Genomic DNA, 17889 nt, shown 5'->3' with positions numbered 1-17889 from the left:
AAAAACATGGAGCTTCTTTGTAGGCAGGGGTGATGACTTGTGGTCTTTGTTAAAAAAAGCATGAAAGACGAGCAGAAGGAAAAAAGAACATATTGTTTCCTTCAGAGAAAGCAGGCATTCCCCTCGATTGGCCGTGTTCCCTTTTTAACAGTGACTTCATAGAAAACATCTTTGCTCATCAAAATAACCCCAGAAAAAGGCTCTCAATGTTAATTCACAGGAAGTGTACTTGGGAAGCAAATTATTGACGCACCATGCCTTGTTGCTCAGCCAGGGAGCTGGAACGGTGACACAGTCCGTTCGCTTCAGCGCCGCTGTTGGGACTTCCTCTCAGGAGCCGCTGGAGCAGACGGGTTAGCCGGCAGGGAGACGGCAGCCGCCGTTCGGCTTCGCGGCACTGCGGCGGGAATGGTGTGACGGAGGAGTTGCGCGTAGCTCAGTCGGTGTTATATAACCTCGCTGGAGACGGATGCATTGTCTTAACATGGCCATGTATGACCCTTTTACTGTTTGCATAACTGGGAAATCCTACATAGATTCATCGCCACAGCGAGGGAGGTACAGGATAATAAATAATTCATTGCACTTATGTGTGTGAATATGTAAACATATACAGTGAGTGCCATAATGTTTGGGACAAAGACATTTTTATTTTCTTGCTTTGGTTCTGTGCTCTGCATTTTAGATTTAAAATCTAACAATTCAGATGTGATTAAAATGCAGATTATCAGCTATTATTTAAGGGATTTTTTCAACATTTTGGTTTCACCATGTACAAATGACATACCATAATGTTTGGGATAAATGTTGTCACAAGTGTTTCTGATTAGCCGTGTGTTCAGTTGCTTCCTTGGTGCAGGTATAAGAACTTTCAGTGACTAGTCCTGATTCCAGGCTTTTGATTGCCTTTGGAGTCTGTTATTGCCATTTGTCAGCATGAGGACCACAGTTGTGCTAATGAAAATCAAGGAAGCCATTATGAGGCTGAAAAATAATAATACAAAAAACAGTTAGAGACATAGGCCAAACCTTAGGCTTACCAAAATCAACTGTTTGGAACATAATGAAGAAGAAAGAGAGCGCTGGTGAGCTCAGCAATCCCAAAGGGCCTGGGTGGCTAAGGAAGGCCTCTACAGTTGATGACCGAAGAATTCTCACCATAATGAAGAAAAACCTTCTAACACCTGACACACCCACATCTGTGAAACATGGTGGTGGGGGCGTTATGGTTTGGACATGTATGGCTGCCACAGGTACTGGCTCAGGTGGTGTCATCAGCGGACTGCTGATAGCAGCAGCAGAATGAATTCTGCAGTGTACAGAAGCATTTTATTTGCGCAAGTACAACCAAATGCCTCCAAACGCATTGGATGTTGCTTCAACCTACAGCAAGACAATGACTCCAAAAATACTGCTAAAGCAACAATGGAGTTTTTTAAAAAGCTAAAAACTGAAAAATTCTTGCCTGGTCTAGTCATTCACCTGTTCTGAATCCAGCTGAACATGCATTTTATATGCTGGAAAGAAAACGTAAGGCAACTAGCCCTCAAAATAAGCAGGAGCTGAACATGGCTGCAGTGCAGGCCTGGCAGAGCATCACCAGAGAAGATACTCAGCACATGGTGATGTCGATGGGTCACAGATTTCAAGCAGTCATTGCAGGTAAAGGATATGCGACAAAGTACTAAATATGACTACTATTTACATAACATTACTATGTCCCAAACATTATGATGCCCTACAATCGGGGGCTATGTATAAAAAGTGCTGTAATGTCTATATGGTGAAACCAAAGTACATAAAAATACTTATTAATTAAAAGCTGAGAATGTACATTATAATCGCATGTGAATTGTTTGATTTGTGGAGTACCATGCCAAATCCCAGTGTTGTCCCAAACATTGTGGAGCTCACTGTATTTATATGCATGTGAGGAATATTATTTTATTTTGTCTTATGTAATGCCACTTCTCTCCCCCTGAATCTGCTGTACATTTTAAAAATTGATGGGAGACATACAGGAGACATGCAAATTATTTATTTTTCTTTATTGGGCTGCAAATAATTTGATACATTTGATAAATATAAAATTTCATAAATTAGAATGAAAATAGTGAAATTGTCTGTTGTCACTAGTGACTGGCCGCACCCAGTTTGTGTTATGTACCTCGTTATTACTTTGAGACGCTGAAATGTATCGGCACAGAGCCCCTCTTTGCTTCGCCAGCAGGTAGACTCATAACGGAGTTTATCGCTCAGGTAACGGCGTAAACGCAGCAGTTCAATACGTTTGATCGCGCGTGACTCAGCACTAAGCTGATTGGCTTATAAACAGCCCCCGAAACGAGCCGTTCTCCTTCCTCATAGCGGCGGCGGGGGGGGGGAAACAGCGAACGCGCAGCCCTGATCAGAAAAGGCCTTCCTCTGACGGGGGGAGGGGGGAAGGGGGGAGGGGATTCAAACAGGCTGAAGGTGCGAAGCGGGAATAACGAGCCGAGTCGTGTTCACAGGCCCGTCTGCTCCACCCAGACTACGCGGGTTTCCAGCGGGCGCTGCCAGGGCGCTCCTCACCCAGGTTGGCCGCGGTTCCTCGCCCGGGCCCCGCCCCGCCGCGCGCCAGCCCGGGGCAGATAAGTCGGTTTACAGCACCGCCTCGTCACGTGACCTGCAGCGATGCGAACGGACATCTCCCGTGACCTTTTTGCGGACGGGTTTTTAACGATGCGCGGGGAAAAAATAAAACATCTGTGACGGTGTTTCTTTTAACCCATGAATTTCTCAAGGACTAAAGATTTAGCAGAAATGAGCAATGGCCCAATAGCACGAATTACTGCATTTATGTAAGATGGGTATTTCCTTGTTTGATTAAATGGCTTTTTCCTGTATGGGCCATTTAGCTTCAGTTAATGCAGCTGAACCTGAACCTTTGGGATTTGTACTTCTGAGTGCTCTGTTGTTCCAGGGCTCACCTTAATGACCTGGAACCTTAACGAATGGGGGCATGTCTTTCCCTGACTGTCATTTGCACCTAATTGCAGGGGGTCGGTCCTCATTAGGTCCCTCCGTGGGGGGTAGTCCGCGTTCTGATTGGCTGAGGCTGGTTTGTTTGTCTCTATGGCACGACATCGGCTCCTGCCTTCTCCACCGTTGGTTACGCCTGACGCGCGCAGATGGGATGGGTGTGGGTCCCAGGGTTCCAGCAGCACCTGAGATCACCGGCCGCGTTCGGGCGCCAGTCCGCCAACGCCGCGCGAGCAGGACCGAGAGCGGGAGACGGCAGCCGAGGCGTTCTCTGCCAGCGCCCACGGAGCCGCATGCATTAGTATTTAAAACAGGCCCGTATCCGAGCGCATCATAGCACTGTCATCGCCACACGCGCATGCCCAGTCTCTGGCGCCCTTCCCTTTCATTTCTACGGCGGCCATTTTGACAGGTGGTGCAGGGTTTGGCCCCCGATGTTCTTTAACGTAGTGTGTATGTGTGTGTGTGTGTTTGAGTACAGAGACTGAGAGAGAAAGGGAGAGAACAGGGTGTGAAAGAGGGAGAGTAGGGTGAGAGAAAGGGAGGGAGGGAGGGAGGGAGGGAGGGAGAGAAGCGGAGAGCAGGGTGTGAGAGCGAGAAAGAAAGAAAGGGAGGGAGAGGCGAGGAGCAGGGTGTGAGAGAGAGGGAGAGATGGACAGCAGGGTGCGAGAGAGAGAGAACAGGGTGTGGAAGAAAGAGAGGAGAGAGAGCAGGGTGTGTGAGAAAGGGGGCACAAAGGGGCGTGAGAGAAAGAAATGGGAAAGGAAGAGGGCAGGGTGATTGAGGGAGAGGAGAGTGAGAGATTTGGAGAGAGAACAGAGGATGGGAAGAGATCCTGATTTACAGTTATGTTTTCAATGGGGAGAGAGGCTTAGGGTGTGTGAGGGTTTAGCCAGCTCAGCAAGACTGACGGTGATCTTTGTGATAATGAGCCATCACAACCCCAACCCCCTCATATGACCCACCTGCAGGAACAAGGAAAGATCCATATATCTGGGAAACGTAGTCCAGTGGCTCAGCAAAACGTGCCGCAGGGATGGAAAAAAAGGAATGTGTGTGTGCCAGCTTTATCCCCATTAAAATCGCCAATTAGTGAGGGTATTACACCAGAGCCAATGAGCACACACACACACACACACACACGCTCTGACACCCACCCTTACACACACACACATACGTAAACATACGCTAACACACGCATGCTCTGAGACCCACCCATAGACACAAGCACACACACACACACACACACACACACACACACAAGACACTCAGACGTACACACAAACACACACACAGACACACACCACACACGCACACAGCCCTGAAGAGGCAGTTCGCTCTGATGGGATAGCGGTGGAGGGCTGTAAGTGTGTCGCCGATTGGAGGGCCTTGGAAGGGCTTTAGAGTGAAGAGGGCTCTGAGGAGAGCTGAGAGCAGCCTGCTCAGTCCTGCCCAAACTGAGAGAGGACACAGCACTCGCCCGCCCAAAGCGCCAACCCTGCCAGGCCCCCCATAATGCCCTGTGTCTGCGCCCGCTGTGTACAGAATTAACGGAATTAACTCGGAAAAGACATGAAAATGAGGAACAGCAAACTGGGCTTCTGCTTGACGGGGTTCTATCTCTCCACAACACCCCTACACGACTGGAATGGCTCAAACTGAGAAAGCCCAGGTGCCGCCAGACTCAGGCTTTCCATTTGCCCGTTCAGACTTAGATTTTGCTGGTTTAAAAAAAAACCACTCATTGTGCAAGCCGCTCTCGGGCAGAAAGAAATTCAGACGCACATCCGGTAATTAGCGTGGAAGCAGAGCGACGGAAAGTCATTTAGGCAGGAGGACAGGGAACGTGCCCACACAAAGTTTAAGAGTTCCCCAGTGATTTATTAAAACCGGGAGGTTACCTCGACCCACGTGGTCCTCGCCGGACTCCTGTGCCGCTGCGCCGGACTCGTTTAAACAGACGCCATCGACAAACGGCGTGGACGTCACGTCGCACGCCGGGGTTAATAACCTCCCGGGAGAGCTCGCCCCGTCTGCATATTTACAGGTCCTGCTGCTTAAATTAGCTAAAAGAAGCCTTTGTGCGGGACTAGAAGAGAGCATGCGGGTAAACAAGTCTCCTCACGCTCATTACTGCAAGGCCGTAGGGTGGGAGGGTGGTGTGGCGTGGCGTGGCGTGGTGTGGTGTGGCGGTTTGGGAACTGGGATTGGTAATTTGGTAGCTGCGGGTTCAAACCCCAGGGGGGGCAGAGGCACTGCCATTGTGCTCCTGAGCAAGGCGTCTCAGAACCTCAGCCGCATCGGCGGGACCATGCAGCGAATCGCAAAGGGGCGACTGGCAAAAAATGCGAGTTGCATAAGTGGCAGCGGATGAGGGCATGCGCGAAGCGGATAAATAATGTAATAACGGCGCGGCGAGCGCAGGCGCGGCGGAGAGCGGGAGGCGGCGGCAGTGGTGGCAGCGGCGGCGGCGGCCCTCGTAAGATGGAGCGGGGCTGGAGGCGGAGGAAGCCCGGGCCGCCAGCGCGGAGAGAGGAGTTGCTAGGTAACAGGTAGCGTGCGGTTACGTAAGGCTCTTCCTAGCGCACGTGTCCCCTGGCTTCCCTCGGGGGGGGGAAAGGGGGTGGGGGAACAGAACCCATCGTGTGCCGGAGGAAGCCTTTTAAATCTCGCCCCGGACGAGCCCCAGAGACGCCGCGGCCCCGGCTGATGCCCGCGTCTCCGGTTCCCAGTGCTCATCTTCCCGCTTTTTTACACTCCGTGGCTTCGCTGGATGAGCGGAGCGCAGCACGGCAGGCTGGGACTGGCGCAGTGCACGGCTCTCACGCAGGGTCTTAAAGCACTGTGTGCAGGGGGGGGGTGTCTGCACTAAAATGGAGGTGGGCTGTTTAAGAGCCTCGGATATCCTTAACAACAGATGTGTTTTGTTGGTTTATCTGTAACTCATATAATTATATGAATATGTACTAAACTGTTTTTAATTATAAATGTAGCATTTATGTCACTGACACTGAACCCTGACCTGATATGAGCCAATTAGAGCCTGCAGATACCTATAATAAGACTCGACTAGGAGAAGACCCACCAATCAGAAACACCCAGAAAAATCACATGATCATGTTCAGTCAGGAAACATGCTCACTGGTCACCTGGGTACTCTTATGCAATGTATTATATGATGATCATTGCAGCAAAACTGTTACATCTTCAACAAGCCTATCAGTTGAGCAGTACTGTACTCAATTGACACAGTAGTGTGTAATGTGTAGAGAAAGTCAGATAGGCATGTTTAGGTATTTTCAGAGTTTTATTCTGATAACTACGAGATCTTTCTTGCTATAATTCTGACTGAGGGCTCCCTTATTGTCATTAGCTGACAATGATGGGGAATCTATGGTGGTGAGTCACAGCAGGTTTCATCCAATCAGGGTAGGGTGGGTTTCATTTGGGCATGATTCATTGGGTAATACCTGTTGACTCCTCCCATTCGCACACCAGGCACATACAGGCCTCCAGCTGATGTCGGTGAGAGAGATGTCTCTCATTTGAGGGACGATGGCTTTCCAATAATGTCCTAAGCTACAGGACATAGTGTACGAAAGAGCTGCCAGTCCAAGAAGGCGTGCATGCCCTCACCCTCAGTGCTCCGCGTGCTGCTGCATGTGGCACAGAGGTGACATGAGAGCACCGGCAAATCAGAATGTGAGACAATGACTAGACCTATTGTAATAATGTGCTCCAATTGGTCAGTGATTATTAGAAAAAAAACTCTTAGGTTTGGCATGGTTTCCAAACGCTTGCCTAAGCCAATGGCCCTTGCCAGACAGGTTAATAAAGCGTCGCTGTGCTGCGGGTTCGACTAAGCACTTTCCCCGGGTTGTTATTTTATAGTAGACTCACTCCGGGGTTCCTCTTAATGCCCGGCTCCCGTGGCGAACAGGTGTTCGGCGCATGTGGATTGAAAGGCTGGGTGTGCTCCGTCTCCACGGGGACACTTTTCTGCTTCCCTGTTTTTTTTTCTTAAATTGGAATTGTGTCTATTGTGCCTGGCGAGTTACCGCTGCCCCGCCAGGACCCGCACGACGGGGGCGACGCCCCCGGATCACGTGCAGTCCCCCTGCACGCAGCCCCTGCGTTTGCACCGCCGCCCCGTGGCCCACGCGGTACTGCTGGAGAGAGCTGGCGCAGATCAGAGGGGGAGGAGTTTCTCTCGCTGGCGACAGCTGGTTGCCGGTGGTAACCTTCTGTGTCATAGGAGGTATTGCTTTACTGGTAACCCATGGAGTCCTGTCTGACTTAAACGTGAGGCCCTCAAAACTCCTGGGCATAGCCAGCAGATGACATCATGGAACCCAAAGTTTGAGCTTTGCGGCCGTAGGGCCCAGCCTGCAGCGGTGGCGAGTGCCTTCATTGGCCAAGCCGCACGGGAGCCCCTCCCACCCTCTCTCCTGACTGAGCCCTCCTCCGTGTGTCTCCACAGTACTACTTCACCATCAGCTTCAACCACGACAACCAGAAGGCCCTGGAGCTGCGCTCGGAGGACGTGAAGGACTGCGACGAGTGGGTGGCGGCAATAACACACGCCAGGTAAGGGCCTTCCCGCCATCTCCCACCATCTCCGCGCCCTGCCGCCAGCCTAGTACAGTTACACACAGCCTCAACAATGAGTCCATGCTGTACGCAAGGGGACAGAGCAGGTGTGCTGCTAAGCAAGAGACACTTATATAGTCCATCCCAAAGACAGTGTTACATGTCTACAAGTTTTTAGTCAAGTAAAAAAGCTATTTATCACATTTGCACACTCAGTGGCCATTTTTACATTACATTACATTACAGGCATTTGGCAGATGCTCTTATCCAGAGCGACGTAAAACAAAGTGTATAACCATAACCATATAACCATAACCAGGAACAAGTATGTCGAAAACCCTTTATTGACAGGGCAGACTGTATCAGCTATCAGGCATTGGTTTCAGATAGCGGGGTGCGGTGCTACGTACCTGGCTTCCATTGCTCACCTTAGCCCCGATTCTGGCGGATGGGTTCTGGGGTAATTCCTTTGTGCGCAGTGCCACAGCAGAGCTCTAAAGAGCCTGGATCCCTGTGTTTACCGTTGCCGTTCCTTAGCCGCTGTGACACACTGCCAGACTGCTTCAGAAACCGGTGCTTGCGGTCCACTCAGGAAGTGCGTTCCGCGTTATGGTCCACTCGAGGAGCTCGTTCCATCTGACGGTCCACTCGAGCACGGCACTCCACCTCCCATTCTCCACAGGAAATGCATTTCGTCTTTCGGTCGACTTTCGGTCCCCTCAAACACACTCCAGCCTGTGTTCTTCCAAAGAAACGCATTATAAAGGGCAAGTGAGCTTCAGTCCAAAGAATCTGTTTGCATTTATCAAGTTACAGATACCATTGTTTTAATCCGTCCATCCATCTGCCCATCCATTATCCATACCCGCTTATCCTGGGCAGGGTTACAGGGGGTGCTGGAGCCTATCCCAGCATGCATTGGTCAAGAGGCAGAAATACACCCTGGACAGGCCGCCAGTCTATCGCTGGGTCATTGTTTTAGTGACATTAATAAAATGCAGCATACTCAAGAAAAAAGTTCATTTGATAAATGAATGAAATCATCATACTTGATTTATCAAGTGTTTCATGGATAAATCAATGAACTTTTCCCGTTTTTTCTCTAACGAAGCAGAGTCGGCCATTACACTACCTGTCCTTGGACTGGCAATCATTGAATGCTGATAATGTAATATAATGGCAGTTTCATAGCAGCTCTGCAACAATAGAACCATAAAACGAAGGTAGCTGCCAAGTTTACTAAAACATGGTCCTGCAGAAATGCACGAGAAACCCCTGTGTATAGATTAATCTACATACATATTAAAAATAGCTCAAAAACATCGCTACTGCGTTAGAAAAAATGCTTGTAAGCAAATTGGCTGCACTGCATTTTGGTGTCTGTTCTAAACCTGTTTGTTGATATTGTGCATCTCCTAGTCAGACTCACTTATTTTTATACAATCACACAAATTTATATTCAGTTGAATTATTTCAATACAGTTAAATAAACTGCACAAGTTGTAGGAATGAAAGCAAAATGCACTGTACAAAGATTATAAACATTTGTGTCTTTGAACTGTGATTAGTGTCAGCAAATGTTTATGTGAACCCAAATGCTTTCACTGACATTAAATGGAAAGTAGAACAGATTCACAAAGCTTATGAAAAACCTTTGCAAAACACTGTTTTACTGTACAACCAAAATACTATATAAAACTAATGTGTTATAAATGTATTGATATCTAGTTAATCTTTTTTTATATTTTGGTGGCTGGATACAGCATGCAATAAGACTGACCCAAAAAGAGAGAAAAGAACTTTGAACATGAAAAGGCAGGTACCTTTACCACTGCCTGACCAATCAGACACAACCCATGGTGTCAGTCGTGTTTCATTCTGACTGACCGGAGAGTCTAACTTCCTCCTCTGTGTCTCGCCGCAGAGCGAGAATGCATTCCGCCGAGATACGGCGACAGGTGAATGTGGGAATGTTTGCGTTTGAATTGCGTGCGCCCTCGAAGTGACGGAGTGTGCGGGAATAAGCCACTCCACGAGAAGGGGGCCCGACTGCGGTTCACACCTGTGTGACATTAATACAGGGGGGGGAGACAGGTGTCTGCTGCACATTAACAGTAATTAACCCGGATTTTGTGCCGGGAATTCTGGGAGTTCTACTGTAAGTCGCCTTTTGCCAGATAACGGGATCTCCGTTACCCAAATCACAACCTGACGTGATCTAGGGACGTCACTGAAAACTCCCGTATTCTCTGGACTTAGGTGACTAAGTTCTTACTCATCTATATTCTTTCCAGGCCTTTGATCTTTGTGCATTTTGTATACAAAGGCCACCTTCCCCACAAATACTTCACACATCCATATGCATACACATGGTTGTACATGCACACACATGCTCATACATGCATCACAAATACATATACATATTAAGCACACACACACAGTCATTCGACACACTGTCACATACCTACACACATACCCCCAGACATATACTCAGGCAGTCCCCATTCATGTGCACATAGTCACACATATGTGCACACATTGTGCATGCACGTGAACACACCTATAGTCATACTCCATGGATGCATGCTATACACGCATCCGCGTATACACAGTCAAACACAGAAGTACACGTGTGCACACCTGCACGCACACACACACAGTCAAACACACATCTGTCACACTTCTCTGCAGCCATACTCAGTGTTGTTTTGCTGTCATGAGTGTTGTAAATTCAAACATGGGGAGTCTCACGCCCGACTCTAGCCACCGCCGCTGGGAGAGTTTAAAACTCCACTGCAGCAGAATAACACCAAGAGAACTTATTAAGTTCTAATATTTTTTTAAATCAGGGAACTCTGCAGTTAAGGCAGTTTCGGAGTGAAAGGATGAGATGGAATATGCAGGAGGACGCAGGAGGACGCAGGAGGAGGCGGTGTTTGTCCGTCGGGTGTTCGCGTGGCGTTTTTCCCACAGCACCGTGCCGACTGCGTGTCATCCGACCGCCCGGAGTGCTTCTAAATCCGACCGCAAGAACAGGGACACGTCACACACCTCATTTCAGATGGGTGCCATTTCTGACGGCTTTACGACAAGAGAAGCGTGGCAGGAGACAGAATAATTCCTGTTTCAGTTTAGTCATTTTCACACTAATTGCATTGTTATTAGTACCATATTAGGTTCTATCATTACATATTTGCTTAACAGATGTCCATATCCAGTGCAAATTGCGTTTCACGTACATGCTATTTGCACAGCTGTGATTTTCCTGGACCCGGTGTTAGCTCAAGGGTATGAGAGTGAGCAGAATTTAAAAGTGGCGGCCGGCCGCGGACATCACGCTCATTCTGATTCGCTCTGCCGCAGGATGTTGCCCTGATGGAATGGGCCTCCAATCCTGATTGGTTATTCAAAATTTGGCGATAAAGAAAGTATGGGGACATACTTAAAGTAAGGTTATCAATACATATGATTATGTAATTCTCAAGTAATTAAAATGTAACTGCACATGATTAACTACTGTGTGAATAGTTTGTTATGACTGTAGGTTTGCTAAATATCAACCTGTATATGACTCTCCCTGTGTGGCTGGGGGTTTGATTCCCAGTCATCTGTACTGTGATCCCATCTCTGTCTGTGGTCATCTCCCCTATGTGAATAAAAAAGGAGAGCACTTATTCTTTAAAGTACTGTATTTAAAATGATAAAAACTGTATCTCAACATGTGTGATGTGTGTGTGTGTGTGTGTGTGTATGTGGGTGAATGTGTGTGCATGTGTCCGTGTGCCTGTGTGTGCATGTGTGTGTGTGTGTATGTGGGCGTGTGTATGTGCATGTGTGCGTGTGTGTGTGTGTGTGCATGTGTGTGTGTGTGCGTGTGTGTGCGTGTGTGCCTGTGTGCGTGTGTGTGTGTGTGTGTGTGTGCCTGTGTGCGTGTGTGTGTGTGTGTGTGTGTGTGTGTGTGCCTGTGTGCGTGTGTGTGTGTGTGTGTGTGTGTGTCTGTGTGCGTGTGTGTGTGTGTGTGTGTGTGTGTGTGTGTGTGTGTGTGTGTGCCTGTGTGCGTGTGTGTGTGTGTGTGTGTGTGTGTGTGTGCCTGTGTGCGTGTGTGTGTGTGTGCGTGTGTGCCTGTGTGCGTGTGTGTGTGTGTGTGTGCGTGTGTGTGTGTGTGTGTGTGTGTGTGTGTGTGTGTGTGCCTGTGTGCGTGTGTGTGTGTGTGTGTGTGTGCGCGCGTGTGTGTGTGCCTGTGTGCGTGTGTGTGTGTGTGTGTGTGTGTGTGTGCCTGTGTGCGTGTGTGTGTGTGTGCGTGTGTGCCTGTGTGCGTGTGTGTGTGCGTGTGTGTGTGTGTGTGCCTGTGTGCGTGTGTGTGTGTGCGCGTGTGTGTGTGCCTGTGTGCGTGTGTGTGTGTGTGTGTGCGTGTGTGTGTGTGTGCCTGTCTGTGCGTGTGTGTGTCTGTGTACAGTTACAGGAACCTGGCCACCGAGCATGAGACCCTCATGCAGAAGTATCTCCACCTACTCCAGATTGTGGAGACAGAGAAAACGGTTGCTAAGCAACTTCGACAACAGATAGAGGATGGGGAAATCGAGATCGAGCGACTAAAATCAGAGGTAATTTCATCTGATTCTGCTTTAATGGCAGGCCGGCTTATTTTTCTGGGATTTTCTGATATCGGAACGGAATACCGTGCTGATTGCGTAGCAGCGTCTATTAAAATGTTCATAGCGGTGCAGCACAACACAGCCAGGGAGCCCCGGACCTTGAATAAACACATTCCTGTAAAAGCAGTCCTGCTTTCGAACCCCTCGTGAACGAGTTTTGAGAGTCTTTCTTGTAATTGTACCGTCAATATTTGAGTGATTGAGGTCCAGAGGGTGGGGTTTTGGGGTGTGGGGGGGTGAGCACAGTAACCTGGAATAAGTCAATATCCCGCCTGCAGGGCAGCGACTGAGGTCCAAGATCATCGGCTAGGCGCTCTAGTTTTCATCTCGGGTCCGAAACGCCCCAGTAGCGTGGATTGTTTTTCTTCTTCTTGTTCTTCTTCTCCTCTCTGTCCTGGGCTGTATTCTTTTTTAAAGCAGATCAAATGGCCGTTTCGCTTTAATGTGCAAATGCGGGGCCGGGCATGAAACGGCGAGGGGAATATGCATGAGCCGGCCGCTATTGTGCCGGGCGCGGCCCCCGAGACGCGCTAACGAACCCTTTCAGGGGAAACAAAGCGCACGGGGGGCGACGCTAACGCCCAGGCTGCTGCGGCCCTCAACCCCCCACCCACCCCGCCACCCCCGCCGCTCTTTCATACCGCCAACCCTGGATTAATGCCCACCCTCACCCCTTTGGCGGGCGCGCGTTCGCTGTCCTCGCGCCTCACCTATGGCGCGAGAGAGCTCGTCAGCCGAACGAGCAGACAGGGATAGTAACGCCGCGCAGCGCGTTTTTTTTCGGCGAAGGCCAAGCTGGGTGTGATTCAGAGCAGCGGGTCGGCAGGGAGAGAGAGAGGAAGTCGCGCTGCAAGTCAGAAAGTCGGAGCGTTCGGACTTGGCTCTCGCCTGAGTGTCTCTCTTTTTTTTTTTTTCCCGCGCCAGATTGCCGGGCTGCTGAAAGACAACGAGAAGATCCAGGCCAACCCGACGGCCGCTCCCAGCGACGATGACTCGGAGATCAAGAAGATCAAAAAAGTAAGCTGGCGCCTTGCCCTCTTTCCGAGACGGCCTGCTTCTTTGGCCCAGACAACAGAGGGTTGTTGGTCTTTGTCCCCCACAAATGGAATAATTAAAAAACATATTTACACATTTACAGTGACATATGGGGTTAGAATAGCAGTTGCTTCTGGGCATACTGCTCAGTGCTGGAGACAGTTGGTGTCCAGGGCCCAGCTGAAGTGCCCGGTTATCAAGCTCTCTTCATCTGTTTTGATTCTGAACTCTCCATAGTCATCCAGCATCCCAGTTTTTGCTCGTGTGGTTTAACCCTCCTTTGTACTTATGCGGATACTGTGCAGTAGGAGGTTTTGTTAAAGATCCTGTGACACTTCTCACAGTACATTCACATTTAATCTAAAAGAGTATCAAATATAATATCGGTGTGAGATTCTAATGGGGAGATTTAGCTAAAAGCACTGCATTGAGGTTGGGCCTTGCAGTCTCTGAGTAGTCTGTGTGGTCTTGGAGGTTCTGTGGGCGGGGCCCTGGTTTAAAGCTACTACCTGATTGGCCCTCAGGTGCAGAGTTTCCTGCGCGGGTGGATGTGTCGCAGGAAGTGGAAGACCATCATCCAGGACTACATCCGCTCGCCGCACGCCGAGAGCATGCGCAAGCGCAACCAGGTGGTGTTCAGCATGCTGGAGGCGGAGGCCGAGTACGTGCAGCAGCTGCACATCCTGGTCAACAACTTCCTGCGGCCGCTGCGCATGGCCGCCAGCTCCAAGAAGCCCCCCATCACCCACGACGACGTCAGCAGCATCTTCCTGAACAGGTACGCGGGACTGGCACTCATGCATATAAACACACAGATACACACGCGCATTGAAACACATTCATAGGCACCATGTTTTTCCCACTTAGTGAAGACAGTAACTCCCAGGAATGGACCGCAACCATGTTTCTTCAAATATAGAATTGAATAGAATAGGAAAGAACTTTATTGTCCAACAAAGGCAGGAATTTTGTCTTTGGTCTTACCTCAGAAATAAAAAATACAGTACAATCACACAGAAATTACACAAAATAATAGCTCATCTACTCATCATGCACTCACTTTAGGTGCTGTCCTCACTAAGTGGGAACAATATCAGGATTTTTTTGACAAGCACCCCTATCACCAGGAAAGCCAGTTTGTTTGCGCTAGCATATCACTAAAATTGAAGTGACATACAGACACATTCTCATTTCACACACACACACAATAAGTTTTTTTAAATTTTTGTAAATATATAATATTTATTTCTTTGTTCTGCAGTGAGACCATCATGTTTCTGCACCAGATATTCTACCAGGGGTTGAAGGCGAGGATAGCGAGCTGGCCAACGCTGGTTCTGGGTGAGAGAAAATCCCACGCCTACCTCTACCTTTACACACCCCCCCCCTCCCAGTACAGCCAGCAGGGGGCGGTGTCTTTGATGTGGGTTACCTTGTCTGGTAGGATAACAGGGCCCATGCGGTTCGGTAGAGCGTCAGGATCAGAGAGGATCAGTCCGTGCCCAGCGCTGCGCAGAGTGGGGGCGCCTCTGCTGAGCCCCTCTGTCCGGCAGGGTACGAATGATTCAGGCCTTAGCTAAAGGATGTGAAGCACAAGCTTCTCTTCTTGACCAATATCTGTCCTCAGATTTGTTCTTTTCTCGCAAACTGGAATGCTTGTTTGTGTTTTTGGGCCAGTCTCATCACTGGAGTGTCCTGCTTCTGTTCGAGGGAGTGGATACTTGTACGCACTCTCCTCCAAAAAGGCCTCTGACATCCTCTCACTTTGCAGGACCTGCAGGAGTGTACAAGTCATATGCAACTGGCTAACACAAGTGTACACCAGAGCGCAGATGCCACAGCTGTTGCTCTTGTGCATGCTGAGCCATACTGTACAGTAATACTAAAGCAGCCCTGCTCCACGCAATTACATGACATTCATTTACGCATAGAGTATATACTGTACATCACATTACATATAACACAGAGACAAGGAGAAAATATCAGCTGCAGCTTCCTAGGGAACTGCGGTAGCTAATAAAAAAAGCTGAGTAAAATGTGAGCTGCCACTTCTCATCACACCGTAGTTGTTAGGCAGGCTTGCAGAGACGTGAGTCAAAGGAAGACACTTCACGCACAGCTTAACAGACACACTCGCAGGGGCCCACTCGACCAGCGGGGATCGCTACAGCACGATCCGACACTAGCACCCTGGCCAAATGAAACCCTGTCATACCAGGGTGAGGCTTGAGCCAATATGGCGGCGCCCTGCTGGGCTGCCTCCGCCGTCAGCACTGAAATGGTCTGGATTACGTACCAGCCCATGTCCTTTAACAGGATGAGCCACCCAGCAGCCCCTGTGCTCTTAAATCTCCATGCGTTCCTTACACTTGAGGTGGAAAGTCCAGGGGCCAGAAAGTCCTGCCACCTACAAACTCAGCCAGCTTATTTCACTAATTAGTCCTACCTCCTGAGGAATTGTGCTAATTAGCAAATCCAGGTGATTAGAACAAAAAAACTGAGGAAGATTTTACCTTCTGAACGTGGATTTTCCTCCTCTGTGAGTGAAATTCAGGATCCTCTGTGTCGTTGGGTACGCCCGCTCTCCCTCACTGGCTGACATGAGTCTCGCCCCTCCCTCCTGCAGCCGACCTGTTCGACATCCTGCTGCCCATGCTGAACATCTACCAGGAGTTTGTGCGCAACCACCAGTACAGCCTGCAGATCCTGGCCCACTGCAAGCAGAACCGCGACTTCGACAAGCTGCTGAAGCAGTACGAGGCCAAGCCCGACTGCGAGGAGCGGACGCTGGAGACCTTCCTCACCTACCCCATGTTCCAGGTGAGCCTGCCGCCGCTGGGGCCGGTCTGTGGGCCCTGCCGTGAGGGCGGGGAGCAGTAGTTCAATCAGCACTGACTTCATTTACTCCACACAGCTCTATGAGCATATGAACGGTACTTCATAACCATAATGTATTGTTATTATTATTATTATTTGTTTTGCAATATGGCGATAACCAATTACATTTATTGTTGGAAGGAAAAATAAATTAGGCAGTTAAATTTACTGACAAATGTAAATTGCCAGAGGCCAACGTATTGTCTGTCCCCCAATGTGACCCTCCGCAGATCCCCCGCTACATCCTGACCCTCCACGAGCTGCTGGCCCACACACCCCATGAGCATGTGGAGAGGAACAGCCTGGACTACGCCAAGTCCAAACTGGAGGAGCTGTCCAGGTACAGCGCCCCCTGTCTGTGCCTCCACGCACACACATGCCACACACACACACACACACATACACGTCACACATCACACATAACGCACACACACACATATACACGTCACACCTCACATAACACACACGTCACACATAACGCTTACATCACACATAACACACACAAACAGACAGCACACGTGTAACACGTACATGCACACATTCGCACGTGATGTTAATGTGATTAATTACATTCATTCAAATGGCAGCCACTCTTATATGGAGCAATTTACAATTCAGGAGAAGCATAACTGTATTCACCAGATTAACATTAGCAGTAGTGACAGCACTGGCTGACACCATTCCCTGACCAGTAAGTAAAGATGCACCATCAGTAAAGAACTAGTGTTAGATAAGTGCAGTATTTTATTGGTCTGAATATTAATGAAAAGCGTATTTTATGCAATAAGTAATTTTTTCACATGCATCTTGTAAGTCAGTTCAACCCCACTCATGACCCACTGGTTGGTGCTGTCCCACACTTTAAGAAAGTCCTGCTTTAAGAAACACGTCAACCCACAGCTTGCACCCTGGAGCAGATAAACACATTGTATGTCATACCTGCATACAGAGGTAAAATGATCATTTAGGTGGTATTATTGTCCCGTCCATCCAGACCTCTGAAACAAGGAACTCTCTCCCCCTCTCCTCCCCACACACACAGAATCATGCACGACGAGGTCAGCGAGACGGAAAACATCCGGAAGAACCTGGCCATCGAGCGCATGATCGTGGAGGGCTGCGAGGTCCTCCTGGACACCAGCCAGACCTTCGTCCGACAAGGTAAACCGGTGGACCCTCTCCACATCCCTGCCAGACACAGGCCTGCATCCAACTGCCATTTGTTCTTCGACTAAGTCAGACTTATGTTGAGCTTAAATGCAAATTGTTCGTTTCTTTATGTACAAACACCATCCATCCATCCATTATCTATACTTACTTATCCTGGGCAGGGTTGCCAGGGGTGGTGAAGCCTATCCCAGCATGCATTGGGCGAGAGGCAGGAATACACCCTGGACAGGCCGCCAATCTATCGCAAGGCACACACACCATTTACTCACCATTCACTCGCTCATACCTATGGGCAATTTAGAGTCTCCAATTAGCCTGTCTTTGGACTGTGGGAAGGAAACTGGAGTGCCCAGAGGAAACACACATGGACACGGGGAGAACATGCAACTCAACAAATTGTTTGTTAACTTCAGTGTGAAACCGATCGAAAAGGTTTGCGCACTTTCACAACGCTGTCTACCAGGCGTGCACCGGAAAGCAGGTCGACGCTTTCATCCCAGAATGTAATTAGACGGCAGTGAGACGGCATCCAGCAGTCGAG

At 49.2% G+C, this 17889-nt stretch overlaps 1 protein-coding gene across 2 annotated transcripts in view; it reads left to right on the top strand.

Annotated features, from left to right (window-relative positions):
- rasgrf1 (Ras protein specific guanine nucleotide releasing factor 1) overlaps positions 1–17889 on the top strand; it is a 41134-nt gene that overhangs the window by 6333 nt on the left and 16912 nt on the right. For both annotated transcript variants that reach the window (XM_035396649.1, XM_035396650.1), the window contains exons 2-9: positions 7502–7608; positions 12068–12215; positions 13191–13283; positions 13826–14079; positions 14563–14642; positions 15928–16121; positions 16409–16518; positions 17221–17339. In XM_035396649.1, the coding sequence (XP_035252540.1) occupies positions 7502–7608; positions 12068–12215; positions 13191–13283; positions 13826–14079; positions 14563–14642; positions 15928–16121; positions 16409–16518; positions 17221–17339 (1105 nt within the window). The remainder of the gene's footprint in view (positions 1–7501; positions 7609–12067; positions 12216–13190; positions 13284–13825; positions 14080–14562; positions 14643–15927; positions 16122–16408; positions 16519–17220; positions 17340–17889) is intronic.

This window comes from Anguilla anguilla, chromosome 16 (assembly GCF_013347855.1).
Source record: "Anguilla anguilla isolate fAngAng1 chromosome 16, fAngAng1.pri, whole genome shotgun sequence".
NCBI lineage: Eukaryota > Metazoa > Chordata > Actinopteri > Anguilliformes > Anguillidae > Anguilla > Anguilla anguilla.
This window is presented reverse-complemented; position numbering and strand designations above follow the sequence as displayed.